The 24,346-nt window shown below is 42.4% G+C and overlaps 1 protein-coding gene across 1 annotated transcript in view; it reads right to left on the bottom strand.

The window, feature by feature from the left end:
- Positions 1-811: 811 nt before the first annotated feature.
- Positions 812-24,346, bottom strand: part of CHID1 (chitinase domain containing 1) — a 254,131-nt gene continuing 230,596 nt past the window's right edge. Inside the window, exons 11-13 of the mRNA XM_039533487.1 lie at positions 6,994-7,074; positions 3,621-3,663; positions 812-1,081 (exon numbers count right to left, since the gene is read on the bottom strand). Of these exons, the coding sequence (XP_039389421.1) occupies positions 983-1,081; positions 3,621-3,663; positions 6,994-7,074 (223 nt within the window). The 3' untranslated portion in view covers positions 812-982. The remainder of the gene's footprint in view (positions 1,082-3,620; positions 3,664-6,993; positions 7,075-24,346) is intronic.

Raw genomic sequence — 24,346 nt, 5'->3', positions numbered from 1 at the left:
GACAGATCACATTTTGAGATGTCCCCTCTGCAGGCTTTCCAAAGCACAAACAAGTTGGATTAACAATTCACAGCCTTATTTTGAAAGAGGTTGAGCACCCACTGAGGTCAATGGGAAACAGAGGAGTATCATTGAAAATCAGGCCATCAGTGCTTAGCCATTTAATTTTATTCACTTCTCAAGTGCATTTTTAAGGCCTTTGGTGCTAGAAGTTAGGATTTCCTCAAATTAAGCACTAATGCAAAATACACTACTACAAAGTGACCCATCCAGCAGATTAAGGATAAAACAGCAGTCAGACAACCCCTCTGGTGAACAACACGTAACCAAGTCCGGAATAAAAAATTACCATGTTTTTGAGCTACTTAAGGGATTTGCTAAATACAAAAAACAAACAGAACAAAGTGCTGTTAGTCAGCGTTTTGATTCTCTACTAGCCTGGCAGAAATATATTATTTTTTTCCCCATCCAGTTTTATGCCTACCTTACCATTACATAAAGAGCAATACCTGTTTACAAAAGAGTTCTTGTACAAAATCTGAGACATTAAATTTGCCGTGCACAAACCAGACTGGTAGGTCCATTCACTTACTTCTGTGATTACCAATGACAGATGAGACATCTACATCTTAAACATGGGTCAGAAGGATTACACTGTCTGTGTTATTTCCTTCTAGGAGATAGTGCATGAAAACTATGAGAAGTCTAGTGTTCTCTTGATGGTGGTCTATTTTAATGACTGTATAAAGCAAAGGTTAGAGGCAGAACTTTTGTTTCTGTGCATTTTCTCAAATACAATCGTGTTGCAATGTGTACAGAAATTCAGAGCAGGTTCTTTATTGGGAAAAATGCAAATTCCATACAGATTTCATATAAATTACAAAAAAAAAATGTTTTTAAATCATCTCCCCACAAATACCTCACTTAATTGAATGTGTAGTCTCCGTGAAGCAAATGAAGTCTCTCCAATTGGTCTGCCATTTTAAAGCAGATCATAAAAATAATCCAAGCCTTGTCCCAGCTCCCAGATGGCTATTCCAGTCCCCAATTCCTTTGCAAGTTCTAAGCGCAACTGGATGGACTAAGAAAAGGATAGAGAAGGTAATCAGTTTTTGCTGAATATAAACATTAGAAACTGCATGCAGCCCTCTCTTTGTAGTATTAGACACAATGCATAACAAAAAATGTTGTTTAAGTTATTTTTTCTTAGGGCCAGATGACTGGAGATTATAGTTTTAAGTATTCACTGGTCAATAAGTGCAGAGCCAGATTAGTCCCACCAGTTAGGGCAATTTTTAGGGCATCAACCTAGCATATGTTGACTAACTGGACATACAGAACAGCTTTGAAGTAAGCAATGTTCTGAACTACGCACTGAAGTATTTTTATTTGGGCCATCACTTACACGATGTACTGCAATGCACACTTTGAAAACTGTGTCACCAGAAATTTCAACTCTCCCAGATGTCCTAAATCAATTAACACAACTTGTCACGTAGCAAATATTCTGTGTTTACAGAATGTCATCTCCTACCTAAGGCCATTCTTTTCATCTTTCAGGGCAAACTCACGCAGAAAATTACATCTTAAAGGGATACTGTCAGGCTAGTATTTAAGAAAAAAACAAAAACAAAACTCCCAAAACTCAAACCAAACAAAAACAACAACAAAAGATTCCTTATCTATGTTAAGTATCAGAGGGGTAGCCGTGTTAGTCTGGATCTGTAAAAAGCGACAGAGTCCTGTGGCACCTTATAGACTAACAAACGTATTGAAGCATAAGCTTTCGTGGGTGAATACCCACTTCGTATTCACCCATGAAAGCTCATGCTCCAATACGTCTGTTAGTCTATAAGGTGCCACAGGACTCTGTCGCTTTTTACTTATCTATGTTATAACCATAACTTTAAATTATTACAAGTGAAAGAATTACAAGTGTCTCAGCCTAGACAAACCAAGATAGTATTTTTCTAGTCCATTTTCAGATTCTCTTGTACTAGTGCAATGCGGCAAAGTCTGAACTGCAAACACTACAGGGAAATGTTTAAAACTTGTTCTCATTGGAATTGAAAATATCATGAATATATCTGTTTGTCTTCGGGTTTGTGGCCGTTTTTTACAAAATCTGAATGAGTCCAAATTTGAGCAGACAAGATACCTATAATCACCCAATTAAGATGAAGAAACTGGGTTGTGAGGGGGAAGCTAAAAGACAATTTGGGGTCACTAGCCGATTTAATTGCTTGTATATGAGTGATTTTTCACATTTGCTTCAGTGTAGAAATCTCTCTAAACCTTCATTACAGTCTGTTAAGAATGGAAGGAAAATTCTATTTACATGTGTATAAATACACCAATTGCCACAGTACGGCATCTATTATTCAGAGATGAAAGAATACATGAAAAAAATCTCTAAAAAAAATAGAGGAATTATGTTCAAAACCCAGATGGAGTCTGCCAATAATGAGATAAAACATTCTGCAAGACCAAGGAGAATGTAGCAGGACAACTTTCAGTGCAATCAGTCTTTGCTAAGGTGCAGCTACCCTGGCGTTTTCAGCACTTCCCCATGTGGCTCCACCAGTACTAGCCATAAAAGAATTTAACACAGTGATAAACACTTTCACATCCTGTCTACGTTAGGGCCAATGGTGGGAAAGGTGCTCATGAAGCTGAAAGGAACATTCCTCTCCCACTTACATAATGTGGGCTTCTGATGGTTTCATAATGGTTTAGGCCAGTGTTTCCCAAACTTGGGATGCCGCTTGTGTAGGGAAAGCCCCTGGCGGGCCGGGCCAGATTGTTTACCTGCCCCGTCCACAGGTACAGCCGATCGCGGCTCCCACTGGCCATGGTTCGCTGCTCCAGGCCAATGGGAGCTGCTGGAAGCAGCGGCCAGTATGTCCCTCGGCCCACACTGCTTCCAGCAGCTCCCATTGGCCTGAAGCAGCGAACCATGGCCAGTGGGAGCCGCGATCGGCTGTACCTGTGGACGCGGCAGGTAAACTATCTGGCCCAGCCCGCCAGGGGCTTTCCCTATACAAGCAGCATCCCAAGTTTGGGAAACACTGGTTTAGGCATTTACAATTTGGCACTCTCTTTTCTAAGCTTAATATACTTTCATTATAAGCTCATTTTCCATTCCACTTGACTCTTCAAGTCCAGTCTCTAAGGTTTGTCCACATATAGACTTACTGCACAGCAAGCTGGGGTGTAAATCTATAGTGTACTAGTCTGCCGCATGCACTAATTGGCGGCGTGTGGAGCCCGATACTGTGCACTAAAAGCTCCCTACTGCACTTTGACCTACATTGCTCTCTGTTTAAAACAGCAGTAGAGGTCAAAGCACTCCGGGGAACTTTTAGTGTGTAGTAGCAGGATGCACAATAGTGACTCAGTGTGCGGCAGGCTAGTGGACTGTAGATTTACACTCAGTTTGCTGGGCACTAACTCTCCACATGGAGAAGCCCTAAGTTGATGTGGGAGAATCTAGTGACGGGGTGGCCTCTTGTACAAAAACAAAGGATTTCCTCTAAAATGCAAGGAGGCAAAGCAGTATCCACCCTCTTTCCTCTTTTTCTCTTATCCCCCTCTCATGTGAAGAAGGGACATGGACATACCTTTAATGTTGGGTAGAAGACGACATGCTTTCCTCCTTTATTTCTGCAAAGCACAAGAAGAAAACAGTATCAGGGGAGTAGCCATGTTAGTCTGGATCTGTAAAAAGTGACAGAGTCCTGTGGCACCTTACAGACTAACAAAAGTATTGGAGCATAAGCTTTCATGGGTGAATACCCACTTTGTCAGACGCATGAAGAAAACAGTCACTCACCTTTTTGACATTGGGGTGGGTAGATTATGTGAGGTTTTTCAGCTGACAGAGGTTAAAGTCAGTTTCGTGGTTTTTTTTCCCTCAGAAAAGAGGAAGCAAATGATTTGAGAAACCTGAGTTTTTACTGTGAATTCTATTGGTGATAAAAACGAGAGAACACAGTATTATTGGCACCCAAGAGTTAATATGAAAATAGAAAGCCAGTCTGAGGAAGGAAGCTTTGTATAATGATTTGCAGAAGTAACCTTTGATTCTTTGCTTGTTACACAAACGATCTTTGGGATATATGCACTGTTTAAAGATTTATGATTTGATACAGTATTTCGGTGTCTTTGCATGTAGGTTGGTCTCTTCTTAGGCTATGTCTACACTACAGCTGGGATTGATGCTCTGAGATCGATCCACCAGCGGTCAATTTAGCGGGTCTAGTGGAGACCCGCCAAATCAACAGCAGATCACTCTCCAGTTGACCCCTGTACTCTACCCCTGATGAGAAGAATAAGGTAAGTCGACGGGAGAAACCCCCGTGGTGTAGACCCAGCAGTAGCTCGACCTAAGGTACGCTGACTCCAGCTACGTAGTGTAGACATAGCCTTAGCAACTGAAGGCATGCAATATATTCCCAGGTGACATACTTCACTAGTGAAGCATATTTTCTGCTCCGGATCATATTAACATTCACCCTAGCTAAACCTCTGTAAAGTGGAAGTGGGGATGGGAAGATGCTAATTCTTTCCTGTAGCTTGGCTAAACCAGTGCAGACAGGATGATCCTCACAGTTGTCAATCAGGCAGGTGGCAGGAAGTCAGGAGAAGGATTTTCAGGCCCAGTGTACTCTCTGATTGATTCTCTCTTCCAAAAGGCTCACAGATAAGAATGTTCAAAGAACAGGTTCCAAAGTTAGGTTATGTAGTGTTGACTATGTTTCCCTTCACCCAAGTTTGATTTGCCAGGGACTGCCCTGGAAGCGTGGCTGTACTGAGTTAAATAATGCCACTGAGCCAACCATTCAAGTACAGGATCTCAGATTTGCCTTTTGAGAGGAAAAAAAAAAAAAGGGACTTCTATACAAACATTTAGTTAGAGGCATGCTGGGTGTTAATATATCCCATGCTAGCTTGCTGCAGACTAACCTCCAGTGTGGACCCCCCAGTTTGTTAATGCACTTCCATCTAAATCTCTTTGAAATGGGACTAGCTCAAAGCACATTAATGACCTGTTACTACCCATCAACAGGGTCCACACAGAGCAAATTCACACTTCAGCATGCCACAAGCTAGTTTCTGTGTAGACAAGCTCTCAGTCTTCAGTTGGACTTTGCACAGAGAAGTTGTAAACACAGATCATTGTTTACTGATTTTTACACAATACAAAGAAAAATGTAATTGTTTGACATACACAAAGTAATTTCAAAACAGCATACCAAAGAATTCAAAATGAGAGAGGCCTTCTCTTACAGAGTTACAGAAACAATTCAAAAACTTGCATCCGACGAAGTGGATATTCACCTACGAAAGCTCATGCTGCAAAACTTCTGTTAGTCTATAAGGTGCCACAGGATTCTTTGCTGCTAATTCAAAAACTAGTCATTTAACAGTTAAATATCATTAAATCTCCTGCATGGTGCCCTTTTCAGAAAAAGTATAACAAATAAATGCAGAAGATTATGTATTTATTTGAGCAACACAAATCCACATATATATGTTATTTATTTATCTTATATCAAAATTCCTCAAGAGGGAACAATTTTATAAACTTCCTTAAATAAGGTTAAAAAACCCTTAACACTCCAGTATGGCTGCATAGTTGCAGAGAGGATGGGACAGGGCATGGATGACAGTGAGGAAGAAGTGCTGAAGAATGGATTAAATTCTGGTAAGGGGTGTATGTAGTCAGAAACCAAGCAAGGAAATACACAACAAAGGCTACTGAGCCATGGAAGCAATACCTGAGAGCTGAATTAGCTGATGAATCTCAACAATTCTGTCAACTTCTCCTTGAGCAGTGATTTGAGTTATGAAAAATAATTCCTCACAGTTGTATGCAAATTTGAAAAGTATCATAAGTCTAAAAATGTGAGAGAAGTTTGTCGTAACCCTGGTGATTTAGCTAAAAATAAATAAATGCCAAAGTGTCAGGGCCACATTTAAAAAAAGGGAGCATTTTAAAAATGTTTCACCCAAGAAGTTTCATGGGAAAAAAATCAATTGTTCACTGAAGAATTATGACACTTTTTTAATGCGAGGACAATGCATCACAAAATTTACTTCATTAATTTATTTGGATTAGTGCATTTTATATAAGTTATAATATATTAGAAAATATACTGATAGAATTTTATAAAAGTAATGACATTTTGGTTACAGAATCTTTGCCAAAAAGAGAGGATACACATGCAGCTGATGGTCTATTACAAGGTTAACAAATTGGTGTTTAGCAAGATTTTGCTATTATTCCTTTTATCTGTTTAAAACGGTTTTCTTTTAGTATCAAGCACTTATTTATTTTTTATTATGACAAAGGACAATAGCCTTATTTGTCCTCTACAACTTTTGTTATTTTGTTTACCTCTTGATGCTCTTTTTAAGGCAGTTGTCCTGGTCTTTTTAGTCTCTCCAAGTCCCTTTATGGCTCCTTATTTTTATTGTTCTTCACTGGGCCCAGTCTATTTCTGCTATGTCCGAGTCTGCTGTTCGACAAATCTTAACACTAAGGCTGAATCTGCCAGGCTCTGTTATTCCTAAAGGTGTTGCTCAGATATATATATATCTGAGCAACACCTTTAGGAATATATATTTTGTCAGACTTATGGCAAACCACTCACCAGGTTGCATCTCAGACTTTTGGTCCAACTGAGGCTTGACAGATAACTTAGGTAGGGATGCTCTGCATACCCAAAACGCTTCTGAAGATCTGATCCACCAGACTTAAGTGTTAAAGTTTGTTTTAGCTACATTTGTTACTTCATTCACCCTTCCCTGGCTTATTTCTGTCCCCTGAAACCCTCTTTTATGTTCCTATTCATGGCTACCATAGCTGACAAACTGCAGACTCTCAGTATGCTGAATTCAGTCAATATTATAGAAGTAGTAATTCAGTGTCTGTGGGACTCAGGCCCAAGAATATTCACACAGAGCAGTAAGTAAATGACTGCCACTCACTTTTTGTATTCCAAATAGTGTTCAGCTATTTGTTCATCCCAAACAATTTTCGGTTTGTTTTCCTTCAGGGTTTCAATGTACCTATAAATTAAAACCACAGGTATAAAATTAGTTTTATAATTATTTTAGAAAAAAGTTTAAACTATTAAAAGAATGTTAAAGCTACTTATCCATCCAAGTGGCATATGTATAGAGCAGGTTGAATATTTATTAATAGTTTACTCAAAACATCCTTTATCAACGGTCTAATATATCCTTTGCAAATCAGGTGTTTTTCCAGCCCATTCAACCAACTAAACAGATAGTCAAATATGCATTATTTTTTTTTGCAACTGATGAATTTACTCATAATTGTATTTTCATTATCCAACTATTATAGCATACCCACTCTGGTACTTGAGCACATTTGAGGTCTGTTTCTAGGACACTGACGCCAGGGATCTGAACCAAATTCTTCCCAGCTAGCAGTACATAATATTTACCTATAGGCCACTACATCAGCAAAAAGATTTAAGACTCCTACACGCTGCAGAAAGCCATTTCCTAAAAGTGTAGGTTAGTTCTTTTCAAAATGAGCTGCTTGTGTATGTACTGTTTCCTCTTAGCACAGAGGAAGACATTTTTCACTTTTTGTTTTGTTCGATTCACTTGTTTGGGTACCATCCTTCAGAGAAATGACACACTTGCCATCTGTTACTGTTGGTGTCCTTCCAAGACAGGTAGAACCTAATCATGTCAAAATTTGAATGTGTAGTCCAAATCAAACCTGCACCTTCCGGAAAGATTTTATTCAAAAAGGAATGATGGTCCAGTAGTTTGGGAGTTAACCGGGCCCTTGGGAAACCCACATTAAAACTCTCTCCACCACAGACTTCCTTCCTATGTGACCTTGGGCAAGTCATTCAGTCTCTCTGTGTCTCAGCTCCCCATCTGTAAAATGGGGATATAGCCTTCCCTATCTCACAAGGATGTTGTTAGGTTAACACATTAAAGACTGTGAGACACTCAGATACTATGGTCATGGGAGGGAGCTATACAATTATGATAGATATATTTTTCCTCTTGCATATCCTCCTGCCTCTTTTCAGCATGAATCTTCTTTGCCCAGAAGGCAGAATGTAACTTTTTAAATATATTTTCTGACTGGACATTGGAGTTGCAATTGATTGACATTTCATTCCGTTTCCAAGAGGCACTGCCTTCTTTCTACAGACAATCACAGATTTGAAACCAAATCCCCACTTGCTAGTGCAATCACCTTAAAGTGGTCCCTACAGACAGTGGTGAGCGGGAGCCGGTTCCCACAGGTTCCCAAGAACCGGTTGCTAAAATTAGACCTCCGTGGAGAACTGGTTGTTAAAGGGCCAGGGAGTGTTCAAAGAACTCCGGTCTGCAGGCCGGACCATCCTGTTGCTCCCAGGATTCCCAGCTGGGGAGGCTGAGGCTCCCCCGGCCCTTGCCCCGCTCCCCGCCAGCTGCAGCGTGGCCATCTGAGTTATCCTGCTACTTTGAGCTTAGGGTAGGTAAGGGGGGAGGAGGCTGCACTGTAGGGCTGCCGGGGGCAAGTGGCAATTTGCCCCAGGTCCTGCAGGGGCCCCCAGCCCCACGAATATGTCTCCCCCTGCCCCGCCCACCCCCCCAATCTCCCCTCTTAAATCAGAACTTTTTATAGGGAACCGGTTGTTAAGATTTTGGCAGCTCATCACTGCCTACAGATTAATTGAGTAGGCAATAAGAGAGCAGAAAGGTGATGTTAATAAAGACTACTCTTGCCCTGAATTTCTACTTCTGCAAGAGTGATTAAAACCATTTATTCGATAACATAGGACTCATTATAGCAGAAATTTCTCTGCTCTGAACAACATTTACAGGAAAAAAATAGACTTTAAATCTTTTTATTTTTAAATACAAAGTTTCCATCACCCAAGTTCAAAATGGTATAATCGATTTCCATCAACCATTATCCTGACCTGTTAGTCCTGAAATCCGATCAGACTATACATTTCAAAAAAGAAAAATTTCTGAGCTTGATAAAGATTTATTCTCCCCTTTCTTCAAATATTATTCCAAATTCAATTACAGCATTCACTATCACACAGAATATTTTCACCTCTCTGCTGTGGTTTTGCTCAGTTGTGCGTTGGTAAATAGCCGGTCTATGATTCAAATGGCATTTTTACAAGAGAAAGGAGTTTAGGTTTATCCAGTGCACTTTATGTTGAAGTGATCTCAAAGTGCTCCACAACATGACTTAGAGTGTGCTAGTTCAGTAACTGTCAGCAAACACACTGTAGTAGCTATTGTAAGGTCAGTAAGGGCTGATTTATACGGTAGTCTTGAACATTTAGTTTTTCACTGACAGGTAACGTAGGATCCTTGTTTGTTTTTTGAAAAGTGCCACAGAATCTTGAACTTCCATTTGGATCATCATTAAACATGGGCAGCAGAGAGCTAATTTTCATATTTAAATTCAAGGACAGCACTTAGCACCTTGCTCCATTTCAGAACTGCATCATCGATAGTTATAACAGCACAAGTTCTGGTGTAGGTTGTGGGCTTATGAAGATAAGGCCCAGAGATAAGTGCTACCAACTAAGCCATGCTGATACACATGGGTCTTCTTTTGTACATGTGAAGTTACAATAACAAATTCTAATTTCTTTGCTAAAAATTCCAATAGCATTAAAGAATGGTAAACACTCATGATTTTTTTAAAAAATCAGAAATGCAACATATAGCACCCTTCACAGGCGCGTGTGTGTGTGTGTGTGTGTGTGTGTGTGTGTGTGTGTGTGTGTGTGTGTGTGTATTAGGGCTGTCAATTAATCACAGTTAACTCACGCAATTAACTAAAAAAATTAATGATGATTAAAATAATTAATCGTGATTAATCACCATTTTAATTACACTGTTAAACAATAGAATACTAATAGAAATTTATTAAATATTTTGGATGTTTTTCTACATTTTCATATATATTGTATTGTGTGTTGTAATTGAAATCAGTGTAAGTTATTTTTTATTACAAATATTTGCACTGTAAAAATGATAAACAAAATAAATAGTATTTTTCAATTCACCTCATACAAGTACTGTAGTGCAATCTCTTTATTGTGAAAGTGTAACTTACAAATGTAGATTTTTTTTGTTACATAATTGCACTCCAAAACAAAACAATGTAAAACTTCAGAGCTTACAAGTCCATTCAGTCCTGTTTCTTGTTCAGCCAATCGCTAAAACAAACAAGTTTGTTTACATTTACAGGAGATAATGCTGCCTGCTTCTTGTTTAAAATGTCACCTGAAAGTGAAAACAGGCATTTGCATGGCACTTTTGTAGCAAGTATTGCAAGGTATTTACGTGCCAGATATGCTAAACATTCATATGCCCCTTTATGCTTCTGCCACAATTCCAGAGGACATGCTTCCATGCTGATGATGCTCATTAAAAAAATAATGTGTTAATTAAATTTGTGACTGAACTCCTTGGGGGAGAATTGTATGTCTTCTGCTCTCTGTTTTACCCACATTCTGCCAAATATTTCATGTTATAGCTGTCACAGATGATGACCCAGCACATGTTGTTCATTTTAAGAACACTTTCGCTGCAGATTTGACAAAATGCAAAGAAGGTACCAATGTGAGATTTCTAAAGATAACTACAGCACTTGACCCAAGTTTTAAGAATCTGAAGCGCCTTCCAAAATCTGAGAGGGACGAGCTGTGGAGCATGCTTTCAGAAATCTTAAAAGAGCAACATTCTGGTGTGGAAACTACAGAACCCAAACCACCAAAAAAGAAAATCAACCTTCTGTTGGTGGCATCTGACTCGGATAATGAAAATGAACATGCATCAGTCCACACTGCTTTGGATTGTTATTGAGCAGAACTTGTCATCAGCATGGATGCATGTCCTCTGGAATGGTGGTTGAAACATCAAGGGACATATGAATCTTCAGCGCACCTGTTACGTAAATATCTTGCAACACCGGCTACAACAGTGACATGAGAACACCTCAGGGGGGAGGGATATCTCAGTGGTTTGAGCATTGGCCTGCTAAACCCAGGGTTGTGAGTTCAATCCTTGAGGGGGCCACTTAGGGATCTGGGGCAAAAATCAGTACTTGGTCCTGCTAGTGAAGACAGGGGGCTGGACTTGATGACCTTTCAAGGTCCCTTCTAGATCTAGGAGATTGGTATATCTCCTATTATTATTATGTTCTCACTTTCAGGTGATATTTTAAACAAGAAGCTGGCAGCATTATCTCCTGCAAATGTAAAGAAACTTGTTTGTCTGTGTGATTGGCTGAACAAGAAGTAGGACTGAGTGGACTTGCAGGCTCTAAAATTTTACATTGTTTTATTTTTGAATGCAGGTTTTTTTGTACATAATTCTACATTTGTAAGTTCAACTTTCATGAGAAAGAGATTGCACTACAGTACTTGTATTAGGTGAACTGAAAAATACTATTTCTTTTTTTTTTACAGTGCAAATATTTGTAATAAAAATAAATAAAAAGTGAGCACTGTACACTTTGTATTCTGTGTTGTAATTGAAATCAATATATTTGAAAATGTAGAGAATAGCCAAAAATATTTAAATAAATGGCATTCTATTATTGTTTAACAGTACGATTAATCACAATTAATTTTTTTAATTGCTTGACAGCTCTAGTGTGTGTGTGTGTGTGTGTGTGTGTGTGTGTGTGTATACATATACACACACACACATCTACACATGTTATATGGTTAGTTATATAACCAAAATAAGACCCACAACCATAATGATTTTTTTTACAGTTGCTCATTAATGTGCTGCATTTACCACATACCGTGCAGACCTGCACTGAACATAGTATTCCAGAGCTTCCCTGGGATGCTTATCACCACAATATGCAAGAGCTTCACAAAAAGTAATGAGTTTATCTTCACAACAACAGTAAGATAAGTGGTATTATTCCCATTTTAGAGACAGGGAAACAGGTCACAAAGATTAAGGCCAAAATTGTCAAAACTGTCCAGCAGTTGTGGGTGCCCAACTTGAGAAACACATGACCTGATTTTTCACAGTATTTCTCAAGTACAATAGAAATGCTATGTTCAAAGCACAGCTATGACTATCTTCAGTTGCAGTTGTGAGTGCTCAGCACTTCCACAAGTCAGATTTCTGATGTCTCAAGCTGGCAATCCAGAAAATGAGATCATCTGTGAAAAGGTTGGTTTAAATTACTTGCACAGCATCAGATAAAAACTCTGACACACAGACAGGGATATAATCTAATTCTCTAAGACAGATTTCAACTGCCTTTACCCATAGACCATCCTCTCTTTTCCTGCAGTCCCCTGCCTCATCTGGTACTCCACTTGTGCAACAAATGAGGCAGAGCTTTTTGGGGAGGAAGGGTCGTTTGTTTTTGTTTTGATTTTTTAAAACAGACAACAGCCTCACTCAATATGCAAACCTGATTCATCCCCAGAGCCCAGTCCATCCTGTATACTGAAGGGGCCTGGGTCCTGGAAAAACATAAATGTGATTGAAATTAAAGACTTTCGTGATTCATACACATGGGTGACAGTTTTTTAGTACGTGGTTTTCTCAGTTAAAAAAACTGAAAAAGCAAAATTCCATGATATGGAATCATAGTGACCCCATATGGGTGATGACCAGAGCTGGAACCCTCAGATCCACAACATATACCTATCTACCACTTGAGCTAACTGAGTAACTGGTAGAGGATAACAACCTACTATTGCTGCCTAGAACTGCCACTAGGAGGAGGAGGAGAAAATTTGTCAATAGATTTCTCGACTGTTTTCTAGCCAGCAGCAGAATCCTGGATTCTGTTCCAGGTTCTGGAGGGGAGTGTTCTCTAGTGGGTAGAAACATTTCTGCCCATCCTTTAGCATGCCTCTCCCCACAGCCTGAAGCCTTCTATCTTTGTCCCCAGGAGTGCCGGCAGCTTTTTTGTCACCCTAGGTGGCAGAAGGTCCCGCCCCCAAAATACCGCTGATGACCGGGGCGTCCGAAGATCCAGCCACTGTGGTTGCCGCCCCCAAAATGTTAGCGCCCTAGGTTGCGCCAGCCCTGTTTGTCCCACCTGTTCCTTTCCCCACCCTTTCCTCTGGCCTGACCCCTCTCTGTTTCTATCCCCCCAGCATGCTCCCCTTTTGCTACCCACTGTAACCTGCTTGAGTTACAGTGCCTGGCACTACAGCAGCCCCTGGAAACCATAGGAAAATTACAAAGTCCCATTCAGCTGCTGCAGTCCTGATCTCAAGTATGCTCAGTGCAGACTGAGTACCCAGAACTTGGAGGGCAGCCTCTATCAAAGCTCTACTGAACATATGCAAATGAAAAATGTGGGTGGATTTTCAGGGAGACAGCAAAAGACATGTGACCCCTTCATGGGCACCTTGCAAATTTCAAGTGCCTGCTCCAAAGCATGGAGCTCAGACAGTCTTCTCAGCTATACATTTAACCTCAGCAAAACAGTGTATTTTCCCCCAAGCCTCGTTCTCTGAAATGTCTGAACTGTTAAAAGATCAGCTTACGGCAGGCGCTTGGAATGGAAAATTTCAGCCTGAGCAACGGAAAGTTTTACAAAGTTACAAACTACTCAAAACACATTCATATAATGGAAAGTTGGGCAACTGTGACTACAAGTGTCACTGCCAGCTTCACCTATAATATGAGAGACTCAAAACGCATAGTGGACTATCTATAAATTACGGTCGGGCATATGCCAAAAAAGAGGTGGTCACATAGCGCAGCTGCAGACACAATCCATTATTCTTACATACCGTTGACATTGCTTGGTTACAGAGCCTTATGGCAGGCTCATGTTGAAATATTGTTCCCTCAGCATTGCTTTCTATGGAATAAATGAGAAGCCAAAGGCTTACTCATGATCAAGCACCTTCAAGTCAGTCCTGTCAAAGCTGTGGACCTATGAACAATACCAATATGGCTAGGCCCACACACTAGTGTACTTTGCAACACATTAAACTATCAAATACGGGTCCAAAGGAAAGAATCCCAGGATTGATAGCACTTACTGTGCACTTCTTACTGGTGTGTGAAAAATAGCATGGCACTGGAATACCTTAGGAGAAAAAAAAAACTGGTGATCTACATCCCCCAAAAGAAGATATTTATCTTTAAGCATAATATTTTTTGCCTGAAATACAAATATATTAAAAATATTCTAGTACCATATTTTTTGGCAAAGAACATACATGGGGAAAATATATAGCTTCATTTAATTTTGAAACCAGGGCTTTTATCTGATGTATCTATTTGTTTGTTTATTTTTGTAATGTTTCTAGTTCTTGGGAAACATTTCTAAAAGCACCTAAGTGACTAAGCATGTAAAGGCTATCAAATGCCTACGCCACTTTTTAATAAAGTCACTCCCCAGTTTTTCATTTTCCTCTGCTTAATCTTTAGAGAAAGAAATTAACACTGAACATATTTCCCATGTCTCTTCTCTTTTCTCCTTTGAGTCCTCTTCTGAAGTCTTTGTGCACTGGGAATTATGGATGCTTCAGGAGGTAAAAATCAGACCCATTGTCATCTTTTTAGTCAATACAACTACTTGACTGATAAACACATCCTCCAATCCAGGTATAGAAATTGACAGACCTGAAGACTATCCCCTTTTCTACTGCTCCAGCAAAGAACGCTGTGCTGAGGCAGCTCTGTGCAACACCAAAGTGTTCCAGAAAAAAAGTTATGTAAAATCTACATTAAGCTATTAAAAAGAAAAAGTGCAGCAGTACCAGTAACTATGTGCCTAATTACATATGTAATTAGTCAAGCAAATAAGAAAAGCAAATTACAGGCTCATCCCCTACTAAATTTGAAATATGCACAGATGCATTAAGGGTATCCACATGTAGCATTTTATTTTAAACTGGCTGAAGCTATACTGAGCCACTCCTTATGGTTATAAAACATGTACATATCAGCAATTATATGTGTTAGAACACATATGCCTCTCAACATGCCAGACAACTGTACCTACGTATGGTTCAACTTGTAGAAGATAAGTTTTAGATTGTAATAATCCACACTAACTGTACTGCCTCTTCATGCCACGTAATTAAGACACAGTTTGTTGCATTAGTTCTTTAAATCGAAAAGTCTAGATATCGGATGCCAAATAAAATGTACAAAATACCTTCCAAAGAATGGTCAGTTCAGTGCACATGACAACTCACGTACAGGATGACACTGGTTATTTTACAACTATCAGATGGTGTAGACTTGGATCACTCGAGAGAAAAGTGCAGCATACTGGAGGACAAATGCATACCCATAAAAAAAGACCTTTTTCAGTGAAGGTATTATACAATGGGCTGGCAATTCATACGGTTGCCAGGGGTCCCGTTTTTGACCGGAACGCCCAGTCAAAAAGGGATCCTTGTGCCTCCTGTCAAAAGTCCGGTCTGCGATCATAGAATCATAGAATATCAGGGTTGGAAGGGACCTCAGGAGATCATCTAGTCCAACCCCCTGCTCAAAGCAGGACCAATTCCCAACTAAATCATCCCAGCCAGGGCTTTGTCAAGCCTGACCTTAAAAACCTCTAAGGAAGGAGATTCCACCACCTCCCTAGGTAACCCATTCCAGTGCTTCACCACCCTCCTAGTGAAAAAGTTTTTCCTAATATCCAACCTAAACCTCCCCCACTGTAACTTGAGACCATTACTCCTTGTTCTGTCATCAGGTACCACTGAGAACAGTCTAGATTCATCCTCTTTGAAACCTCCTTTCAGGTAGTTGAAAGCAGCTATCAAATCCCACCTCATTCTTCTCTTCTGCAGACTAAACAATCCCAGTTCCCTCAGCCTCTCCTCATAAGTCATGTGCTCCAGCCCCCTAATCATTTTTGTTGCCCTCCGCTGGACTCTTTCCAATTTTTCCACATCCTTCTTGTAGTGTGGGGCCCAAAACTGGACACAGTACTCCAGATGAGGCCTCACCAATGTCGAATAGAGGGGAATGATCACATCCCTCGATCTGCTGGCAATGCCCCTACTTATACAGCCCAAAATGCCATTAGCCTTCGTGGCAACAAGGGCACACTGTTGACTCATATCCAGCTTCTCGTCCTCTGTAACCCCTAGGTCCTTTTCTGCAGAACTGCTGCCTAGCCATTCGGTCCCTAGTCTGTAACAGTGAATGGGATTCTTCCATCCTAAGTGCAGGACTCTGCGCTTTTCCTTGCTGAACCTCATTAGGTTTCTTTTGGCGATGCAGCGGGGCTAAGGAAGGCTCCCTGTCTCCACACTGCTCCCAGAACCACCCGGTATGTCCCTGCGGCCCCTAGCCGGAGGGACAATCAGAGAAGGTCTGCGTGCTGCCCCTGCCCCCAATGCCAGCTCCACAGCTCCCATTGGTCAGGAACTGCAACCAATGGGAGCTGCGGGGGTGGTGCTTGCAGGTGCGGGCAGCACGCCAAGGGGCCACAGGGACATGTCGGGCACATCTGGGAGCAGCATGAAGCCAGGGTAGGCAGGCAGCCTGCCTTAGCCCCACTGCACCGACGACCAGGAGCTGCCTGAAGTAAGTGCTGCCTGGCCAGAGCCCACACCGCAATCTCCCTCCCCCAGGTCGGAACCTCCTCCTGCACCCTAACTCCCTCCCAGAGCACACACCCCAACCCCCTGCCCCAGCCTTGAGCCCCCTCCTGCATCACAAACTCCTCATCCCCGGTCCCAACCAGAGCCCACACCCCCAGCTGGAGCCTGCACCCCCTCCCACACCCCAACCCCCTGCCCCAGCCCAGAGCCCCCTCCTGCACCCCAAGCCCCTCATCACCAGCCCCACCCCAGAGCCCGCACTCCCAGCCAGAGCCCTCACCCCCCTCTTGCACCCCAACTCCCTGCCCCAGTCTGGAGCCCCCTTCTGCAGCCTGAACCCCTCATTTTTGGCTCCACCCCAGAGCTTGCATCCCCAGCTGGAGCCCTCACCCCTCCCACACCCCAATCCCCTGCCCCAGCCCAGTGAAAGCGAGTGAGGGCGGGGAGGGGGGATGGAGTGAGTGGGAGGCAGGGCCTCTGAGAAGGGGTGGGACAGGGCAGTGGTGCTTGGTTTCTGCAATTAGAAAGCTGGCTACCCTAGTAATACATTCTATTTAATGTTGAATTTCAATGTCCACTATAACTTCCTCCTTTTTTAATTACTCGTAACTTTCTCAAACCAAGCCCTTTCTTGAAGTGTCTCATAGCATTGAAAATTTCAATGCTTGATCTCAGGATGGGGATGGATTTTGTTGGTTCATTTTTGAAAACAAGATTGAGCAAAATATATTCTACTGTGAAGAAAAAGGATACAGCCTTCCTAAAGTGTGCGTTATAGCACAAGGTGATGGGAGGAGCTATACAAAGAAAGAAAGGCCGAGGCTACAAGGGAAATGTTTGATGGCTGCACCACATTTGTGAAATTGTTGTCAAAGATGAGTCTTGCACCTGAGTCTTCCATTTTACAGTCACCACTAAAATGACTGACACCTCACAAAGAAACAAAGCAAAGAAGTGTGCCCAACAGTATAAAGAACTGAAACTGCAGAATTCAAACAAAATATGGGGAACAACCTGAAGAAACTGCTCCCTTCTAGGCAATCAAGTCCTACACTCAAAGGAGTCTTTCACTTCACACACCCATGACAGCCCTTCTATAGCTCTGAATGCAAATGCATGTGATCAGTTTCTTTCTTGCAATCACAAACTTTTCAACTTTTGGTTTATGAGTAAGTGCTTGAAAAGGAGAAGTTTCTACTCTGCAGATGCAGTAGCAGGCTACAGTCAGCACTTAGCCCTGCTCTGTTCCAGTTTGTGAAGGAAGGTCTTCATAAAAGCAAACAGAACAAAAACAGGTTTAAAGTAGTGAGGTAACTACACTTAGCTCAGTCTCAGAAGTTACAAAGATCCTCAAGAAATTTTGGAGGAAAACATCTGCAAAATTACTGAATATATTCATAGCTATTAAACTCAGCTATGAGACACTCAGCACTGTTGATTAGCAATCTCTTCAACTGTAACATGTGGAAATAAAATACAAAAGTGAATTGGTTAAAGAAAAACTATACCAAGAATGTTACGTCTCCCTCACTGGATCCCCCCAAAATGCAACTGGCTTGTAAAACTGCAAGTACAGAAGGCTTGTAATGCATCACATTTTAAATATTAGTCTTTAAAGATAGTATTTCAGAGCATCCCTCAAATCAACCAAGAGCCCTGCTTTATGAAATAATAATAAACATTCAGGTGATTTTTTTAATGCAGAAATCCAGGGCAGCTGTGATTGTTGGATGCATTCCTCCTCCAGTTTCTCAGCATAAAGCTTCCTATACTCAAATATGTTACTATTAGGATGCCAAACTATAAATTAGTAACTTTTAAAGAAGGCAAAATTGTATCCCACTGTACCACTTTCTTATGCATTGCAGAATCTAGCATTTATTTCCCCAGCTTTTTAAAGCTGGATATAAAACAAAGAAAGAACATTCAATAAAAGGATGACAAGCACAATGTGTCTTGGGAAAGAAATGGCACAATAATAAAACTGCAAGTGAAAGTGTACTTCACTGACATCAAATCAACTTTTACTCCAAAGATTGCGGGGCCAGATTCTGCAGCCCTTATTTAGATTGCATAGTACCTTACTCAAAGAATATTCTATTAAAATCAACGGGATTACTAGTGAGGTAGGACAGTATGCAACCTGAATAGGACTTGCAGAATCTAACCCTATTCATACACAACAGTTTGCATGAGGTACGTACACAACACTTATCTCAGAGGCACACTTTCATTCCTGTGCATGGCTGGTGAAGGATTCACAAAATGGTCTGAAAACAATCTATATAAAGCAGCCTCTTCCTATATTAATCTTCTATCTGTTGTTGCCTGCTTCTTTATTTGGTCAGTTTTTAACAGGCAATTATAGCATTTTGAAGATTTCTAATAGGGTGGCTTCACTGTTAATGTGTGTTTGTTTTAGTGACTTTATAAAATCATCTCATTGATTTTCCCACAATACTTCACCACTAACTTGATGGATAAGGCTTTTTAACACAGTCTTACTTACTGTCAACCTGTCTCCCTGCTCTAGAGATGAAGGTATTGAGTGTTTTACCCATAGCCATGTTGCAGTAGCTGAATAACTCACCAGTCCACTAGCAGGGGTACCAAACAACATTCCTACCTACTACTCTGCACTTAAAAAGCACCTTGTATAGAGTTCTAAATATACTTCAGAAACACTAATATTTTAAGGCACACAACTCCAAGGCATCAGGTTGGTATCCCATTTTGTAGGATGTTACAGAGATAGGGGCCGAGGTCAAGATTTTCCAAAGGGCCATCTGCTTTTGGGTGCTTCTTGAGAAGTTTCAGGATAAAGACTCAAAATGGAAGTCCCAAAGTTAGTGGACACTTGAAAGTTTGGGCCTGTTACTTGCCCAAGGTCATTTAGCTTGTGAGCAGAGGATTCAAGAATAGAAATCAGGTGTCCTAGCTTATAGTTCTTTACCCACAATTATTTGAGTGTTTTCTAGTGAACAATTATTTGTCTAGCTTTAAGCTGTTGAAAGTTATAGAAATATTAGAATATAACTTACTTTTCAATATGATTTATTCATAAATTGTGGGGAGTCAGTCCCAAAACTACTTTTAGAACAGTTCACGGCAGCTATACCAAACAAAAGTAGGTGCACAAATGTGTCATTGTTCTGATAATCTGAACAAGGTTTGAAAGCTAAACCAATACTAGAGCTGGATGAAAATCAGAATTTCTGCCCCACATGCAGGGCCGGATTAATTCTCTTGTGAGGCTATTAGATTTTGTGGGGTGCTTGGGGGTTTGGAGTGGGGGAGTGGGCTCAGGGCTGGAGTAGGGGATTGAGGTGCGGGAGGGGGTGCAGCTCCAGCTGGGGGTGGGTGGGGGCAGAGATGGGACAGGGGGTTGAGGTGCAGCAGGAAGTTCAGGATGTAGGCTCTGGGTGGGAGTTTGGGTGCAGGAGGGGGCTCAGGGCTGGGACAGGGGGTTGGGGTGTAGGAGGGAGTGTGGGGTGCAGGGTCCGGCTGGAAGAGGCTTACCTCGGGCAGCTCCTGGTCGGATCCCTGCCTGCCCCGGCTCTGTGCTGCTCTGCTCCCCTCCCCGAGGTGGCCGGCATGTCCAGCCCCTAGGCAGAGGAGCCAAGCCGCTCTGTGCAGTGCACGCTGCCCATGCCCATGGGTGCTACTCCCGCAGTTCCCATTGGCCACGGTACCCGGCCAATGGAAGTGGCAGAGCCGGCGCTGGGGGCAGCACACAGATTCCCTGAATGCCCCTCACCTAGGGGCCACAGGGGCATACTGGTGCGCCAGTGCTCACAGCTCCAGCTCTGGGGAGTGGATGACAAGGCTTGGGGACTGGTGTCGCAGCGGGCCACATCCAGCCCACTGGCCTGTGGGGCCCCCCTTAGCCCAAGGCCATGGGCTGCAGCCCCTAAAGCCCCTGCATTAATCCGGCCCTGCGCACAGGAAATTCCAATATTTTGACATTTGTGTTCACCCCAGATCTAAACAACAAGCAGAAATACCAAAATTTCCACAGAACAGTAAGCTGATAAAAATTCCAATTTGGAAGTGTTGAAACGAAATATGTTGAAACGATAATACAACTCTGTAAGGATTCAAACAAATCAAAATGTTTAGCTTTGTCTTGGTTATACACTGAACTGCATTGGCCTCATGCCTCCAGTCTCCTATGTAGGCCAGGCTCCAGGGCCAGATTAAATATCCCATAATGCACCACATACATGGGACTCATGATGCACTGGGGAAGTTCAGTCAGTGGGAGGGCCATAGTACATCATGGGAAATGTAGGTTAGCCAGGGAAGTCAGTCCATAAAAGAGAAAGGGGGCATGAGGCACTAGGAGTACAACTTCCATGGAGCACGAAAACAGCTCAGGCAGATGCAGTTACATGTCAAATGGACCCAAAATAAAATGTTACCAGTCAAGTCAATGAACCAAAATGTTTAGATTTGGGTGAACATACAACAAAACTTAGTTCAGATTTTCCCCCTCAGAAAAACAAAAAAAATTGGAACAAAAATCAAAATGTCAATTTTGCAGAAACTACGTCTGTCAGAAAAAATCCTTGACTAAAAGTTCCTGACCACTCTAACTAATACAACCCAAATAGCTTTTCCTTTAAAAAACGGAGAAAAATGCTGCTTTTAGTCATGAGTCAAAGAAACTGGAATCATGCACAAAACTAGGCACAACAGAACAATTAAATGTGTCAAAATGCATAGGTTTAAGATTTTTAACTAATGTGACTGAAAACCTGCTCTACAAAAACCAGTTCTTTATATCTAAGCTGGGATATGTTTCCCAACCAATACAGATATGATGGATTGATACACAGGCTCACATGCCTGTTTCTTATACTTAATGGAATGCAGCTGTTAGTTCAGCAGTTCAATTTTACTTTGTGAGGATACAGATTTCAGTTTGTTCATTCACTGTTTTCCATTTTTCAAGTCATCTATCTGCAGCAACAAAATCTGAACCATGTTCTTTAGCACCAGTGCAGATTACTTGTGACAATGGCTGTTAATTAAGGGATTTTGTTGTTGTCATCATTTGCAGCATCTCTGTGTAGTTTACTGGTAAAAGTTTCTGCTCTTCTAACCATAACCTAAAATTGAACTATCTTCTTCCACCTAAAACATCAGGCAATCTTTCTCTTATATTTGCTCAGTTGACCATGAATTTTTCTCTTCAGTTTATCCAATCTAACACTTGACAGGTCACTATTTGCAGTGGGTTTTGACAGCTTGGGCTGCCTTAACAAAATAAGCCGTTTGGCTTTGAAAGCATAGTGTATGGTCTAGACAGCAATGTCTGCTGCAAGCAAAGAGGACACCTTCCTGTCAGACAACAGACAAGTTAATGGTAGGGTAATTTACTTCACCCATATAAAAATCAGGATTCAAGGAATCCCACAAAACCAAGCAAGCACCTGAGAACTGAGTGCAATAAACCCTGCACAGTGAGTTGAGAGCACAAGTCTCTTTACCTACATTTTTAAACTTTAGACTCTAGCTCCTTTGCTGACAGAAAAATAATCCACAATTCTATCTAATTCTATCTGAGATCTCCAAAATACACCTTTAATTGGTATCGACCACATTTACACAAAAAATTGTACTCTAGCATTTTGAAAAACTAAGCTACACTTCCATAGTCTCAACTGGTTATTCTAACCAAACCACTTCTTTGTTAGTCCTTTGTAGGATACAGACCAGTTCAGAAAAGACAGTTACCTTTTCCGTAACTGGTGTTATTCGAAATGTGTTGCTCATGTCCATTCCACAGTAGGTGTGCATGCTCACCATGTGCACTGGTGCCAGAAAGTTTTTCCCTTATGTTCTCATGTACTACCCCTAGCAGGACCCGTAGGGGAGCGCCCCTAGCAACTCCTGGAGTGGCGCTGCCATGGTGAGGTATAAGGGGTGCTGTGCGCTCCCCCCACCCTCAGTTCCTTCTTGCCAGAGAACTCTGACAGAGGGGAAGGAGGGTGGGATGTGGAATGGACATGAGCAACACATCTCGAAGAACACCAGTTACGGAAAAGGTAACTGTCTTTTCTTCTCCGAGTGATTGCTCACGTGCATTCCATAATAGGGAATTCCAAGCTATATCTGTTGGCAGTGGGTAGGAGTTTACAGACACTCGGGATGGAGCACTGCCCTGCTGAACCCAGCGTCCTCCCTAGTTTGGGAGACAATCGCATAATTCGAGGTGAACGTGTGGACTCGTGACCATGTGGCAGTCCTACAAATGTCCTGGATAGGAACATGGGCCACAAACGCAGCCAATGAGGCTTGCACCCTAGTCAAGTGCGCCCTCACAATTGGCGGCGGGGGAACTCCCGCCAGGTCGTAACAAGCACGGATACAAGAAGTGATCCAGTTGGAGAGTTGCTGAGTGGAGATCGGCCGACCTTTCATGCGTTCAGCCATGGCGATGAAAAGCTGTGAAGATTTCCTGAATGGTTTTGTACATTCTAGGTAAAAGGCCAGAGCCCGCCTTACATCTAGCATTTGAAGGGGCTAGGGCTTGGGACAGAGCACCGGCAGGAAAATTTCCTGACCCATATGATAGGCAGAGACCACCTTAGGGAGGAACGACGGGTGCGGGCAGAGCTGGATCTTATCCTTATGAAATACCGTGTACAGGGGTTCAGAGGTCAGGGCCTGGAGCTCCGACACCCTCTTAGCCGATGTGATCACCACCAGAAAGCTACTTTCCATGAGAGTTGGGACCAGGAACATGTAGCAAGCAGATCAAATGGAGGTCCTGTTAGCTTGGCCAGCACCAAGGTCAGGTCGCACTGAGGGACCAGGGGTCTAACATAAGGAAAGAGGCGATCCAAGCCCTTAAGGAATTGACCAGTCATGGCATGGGAGAATATCGTGTGGCCCTGTACTGGTGGGTGAAAAGCTGATATGGCTGCCAGGTGCATCTTGATGGACGAAGGCGCTAGACCCTGGGCCCTGAGATGAAGGAGGTAGTCCAGTATGAGCTGGATCAGGGCAGCCACTGGCAAGACGCCCTGATCGGCGGCCCACCAGGAAAACCAAGACCATTTTGCCAGGTAGGCCTGACGTGTGGAGGGCCTAGTGCTTTCCAGGAGGATGTGCTGGACTCCCTCCAAGCAAGTCCTTTCCTCCCGGCCTAACCATTGAGCAGCCATGTCGTGAGGTGGAGGGCTGCTAGGTTGGGGTGGAAGAGGTGAACTTGGTCCTGATAGAGAAGATCCAGGCGGGCTGGCAATGGCCCCTGTGGGGTGATTGCCACGCACTTGAGAGTCCCATACCAGTGCTGTCTGGGCCATGCTGGGGTGATCAGAGGGATTTGAGCCCTGTCTGTCTTTATCTTTTCCAACACCTTGCTGATCAGCAGAATCAGGGGAAAGGCATAGAAAAGCTGATCCGACCAGGACAGAAGTCATCGGAAATCACGCCAATGCCCAGCCCTCCCCTGGAGCAGAAATGGGCACACTGGTGGGTCTGTCTGGTCGTGAAGAGGTCCACTTGGGGAGTGCCCCATGTTCAGAAAATCCCGTGCACCACTTCCGGGTGCAGCGACCATTTGTGCTGAGAGAAGAAGTCCCGGCTCAGCCGATCCACCCGAGAATTTCAGATGCCCGATAAGTGGTGGGCTTCCAAGTTGATATTGTGGGCTATACAGAAGTCCCACAGCCTGAGGGCTTCCTGGCAGAGGGCTGAGGAGCAGGCCCTGCCTTGCCTGTTGATGTAGAACATGGAGGCTGTGTTTGTGAGGACCCTGA

This window comes from Mauremys reevesii, linkage group 4, assembly GCF_016161935.1.
Source record: "Mauremys reevesii isolate NIE-2019 linkage group 4, ASM1616193v1, whole genome shotgun sequence".
Lineage (NCBI taxonomy): Eukaryota > Metazoa > Chordata > Testudines > Geoemydidae > Mauremys > Mauremys reevesii.
Note: the sequence above shows the minus strand (reverse complement) of the source record. Positions and strands in the feature narration are given on the sequence as shown.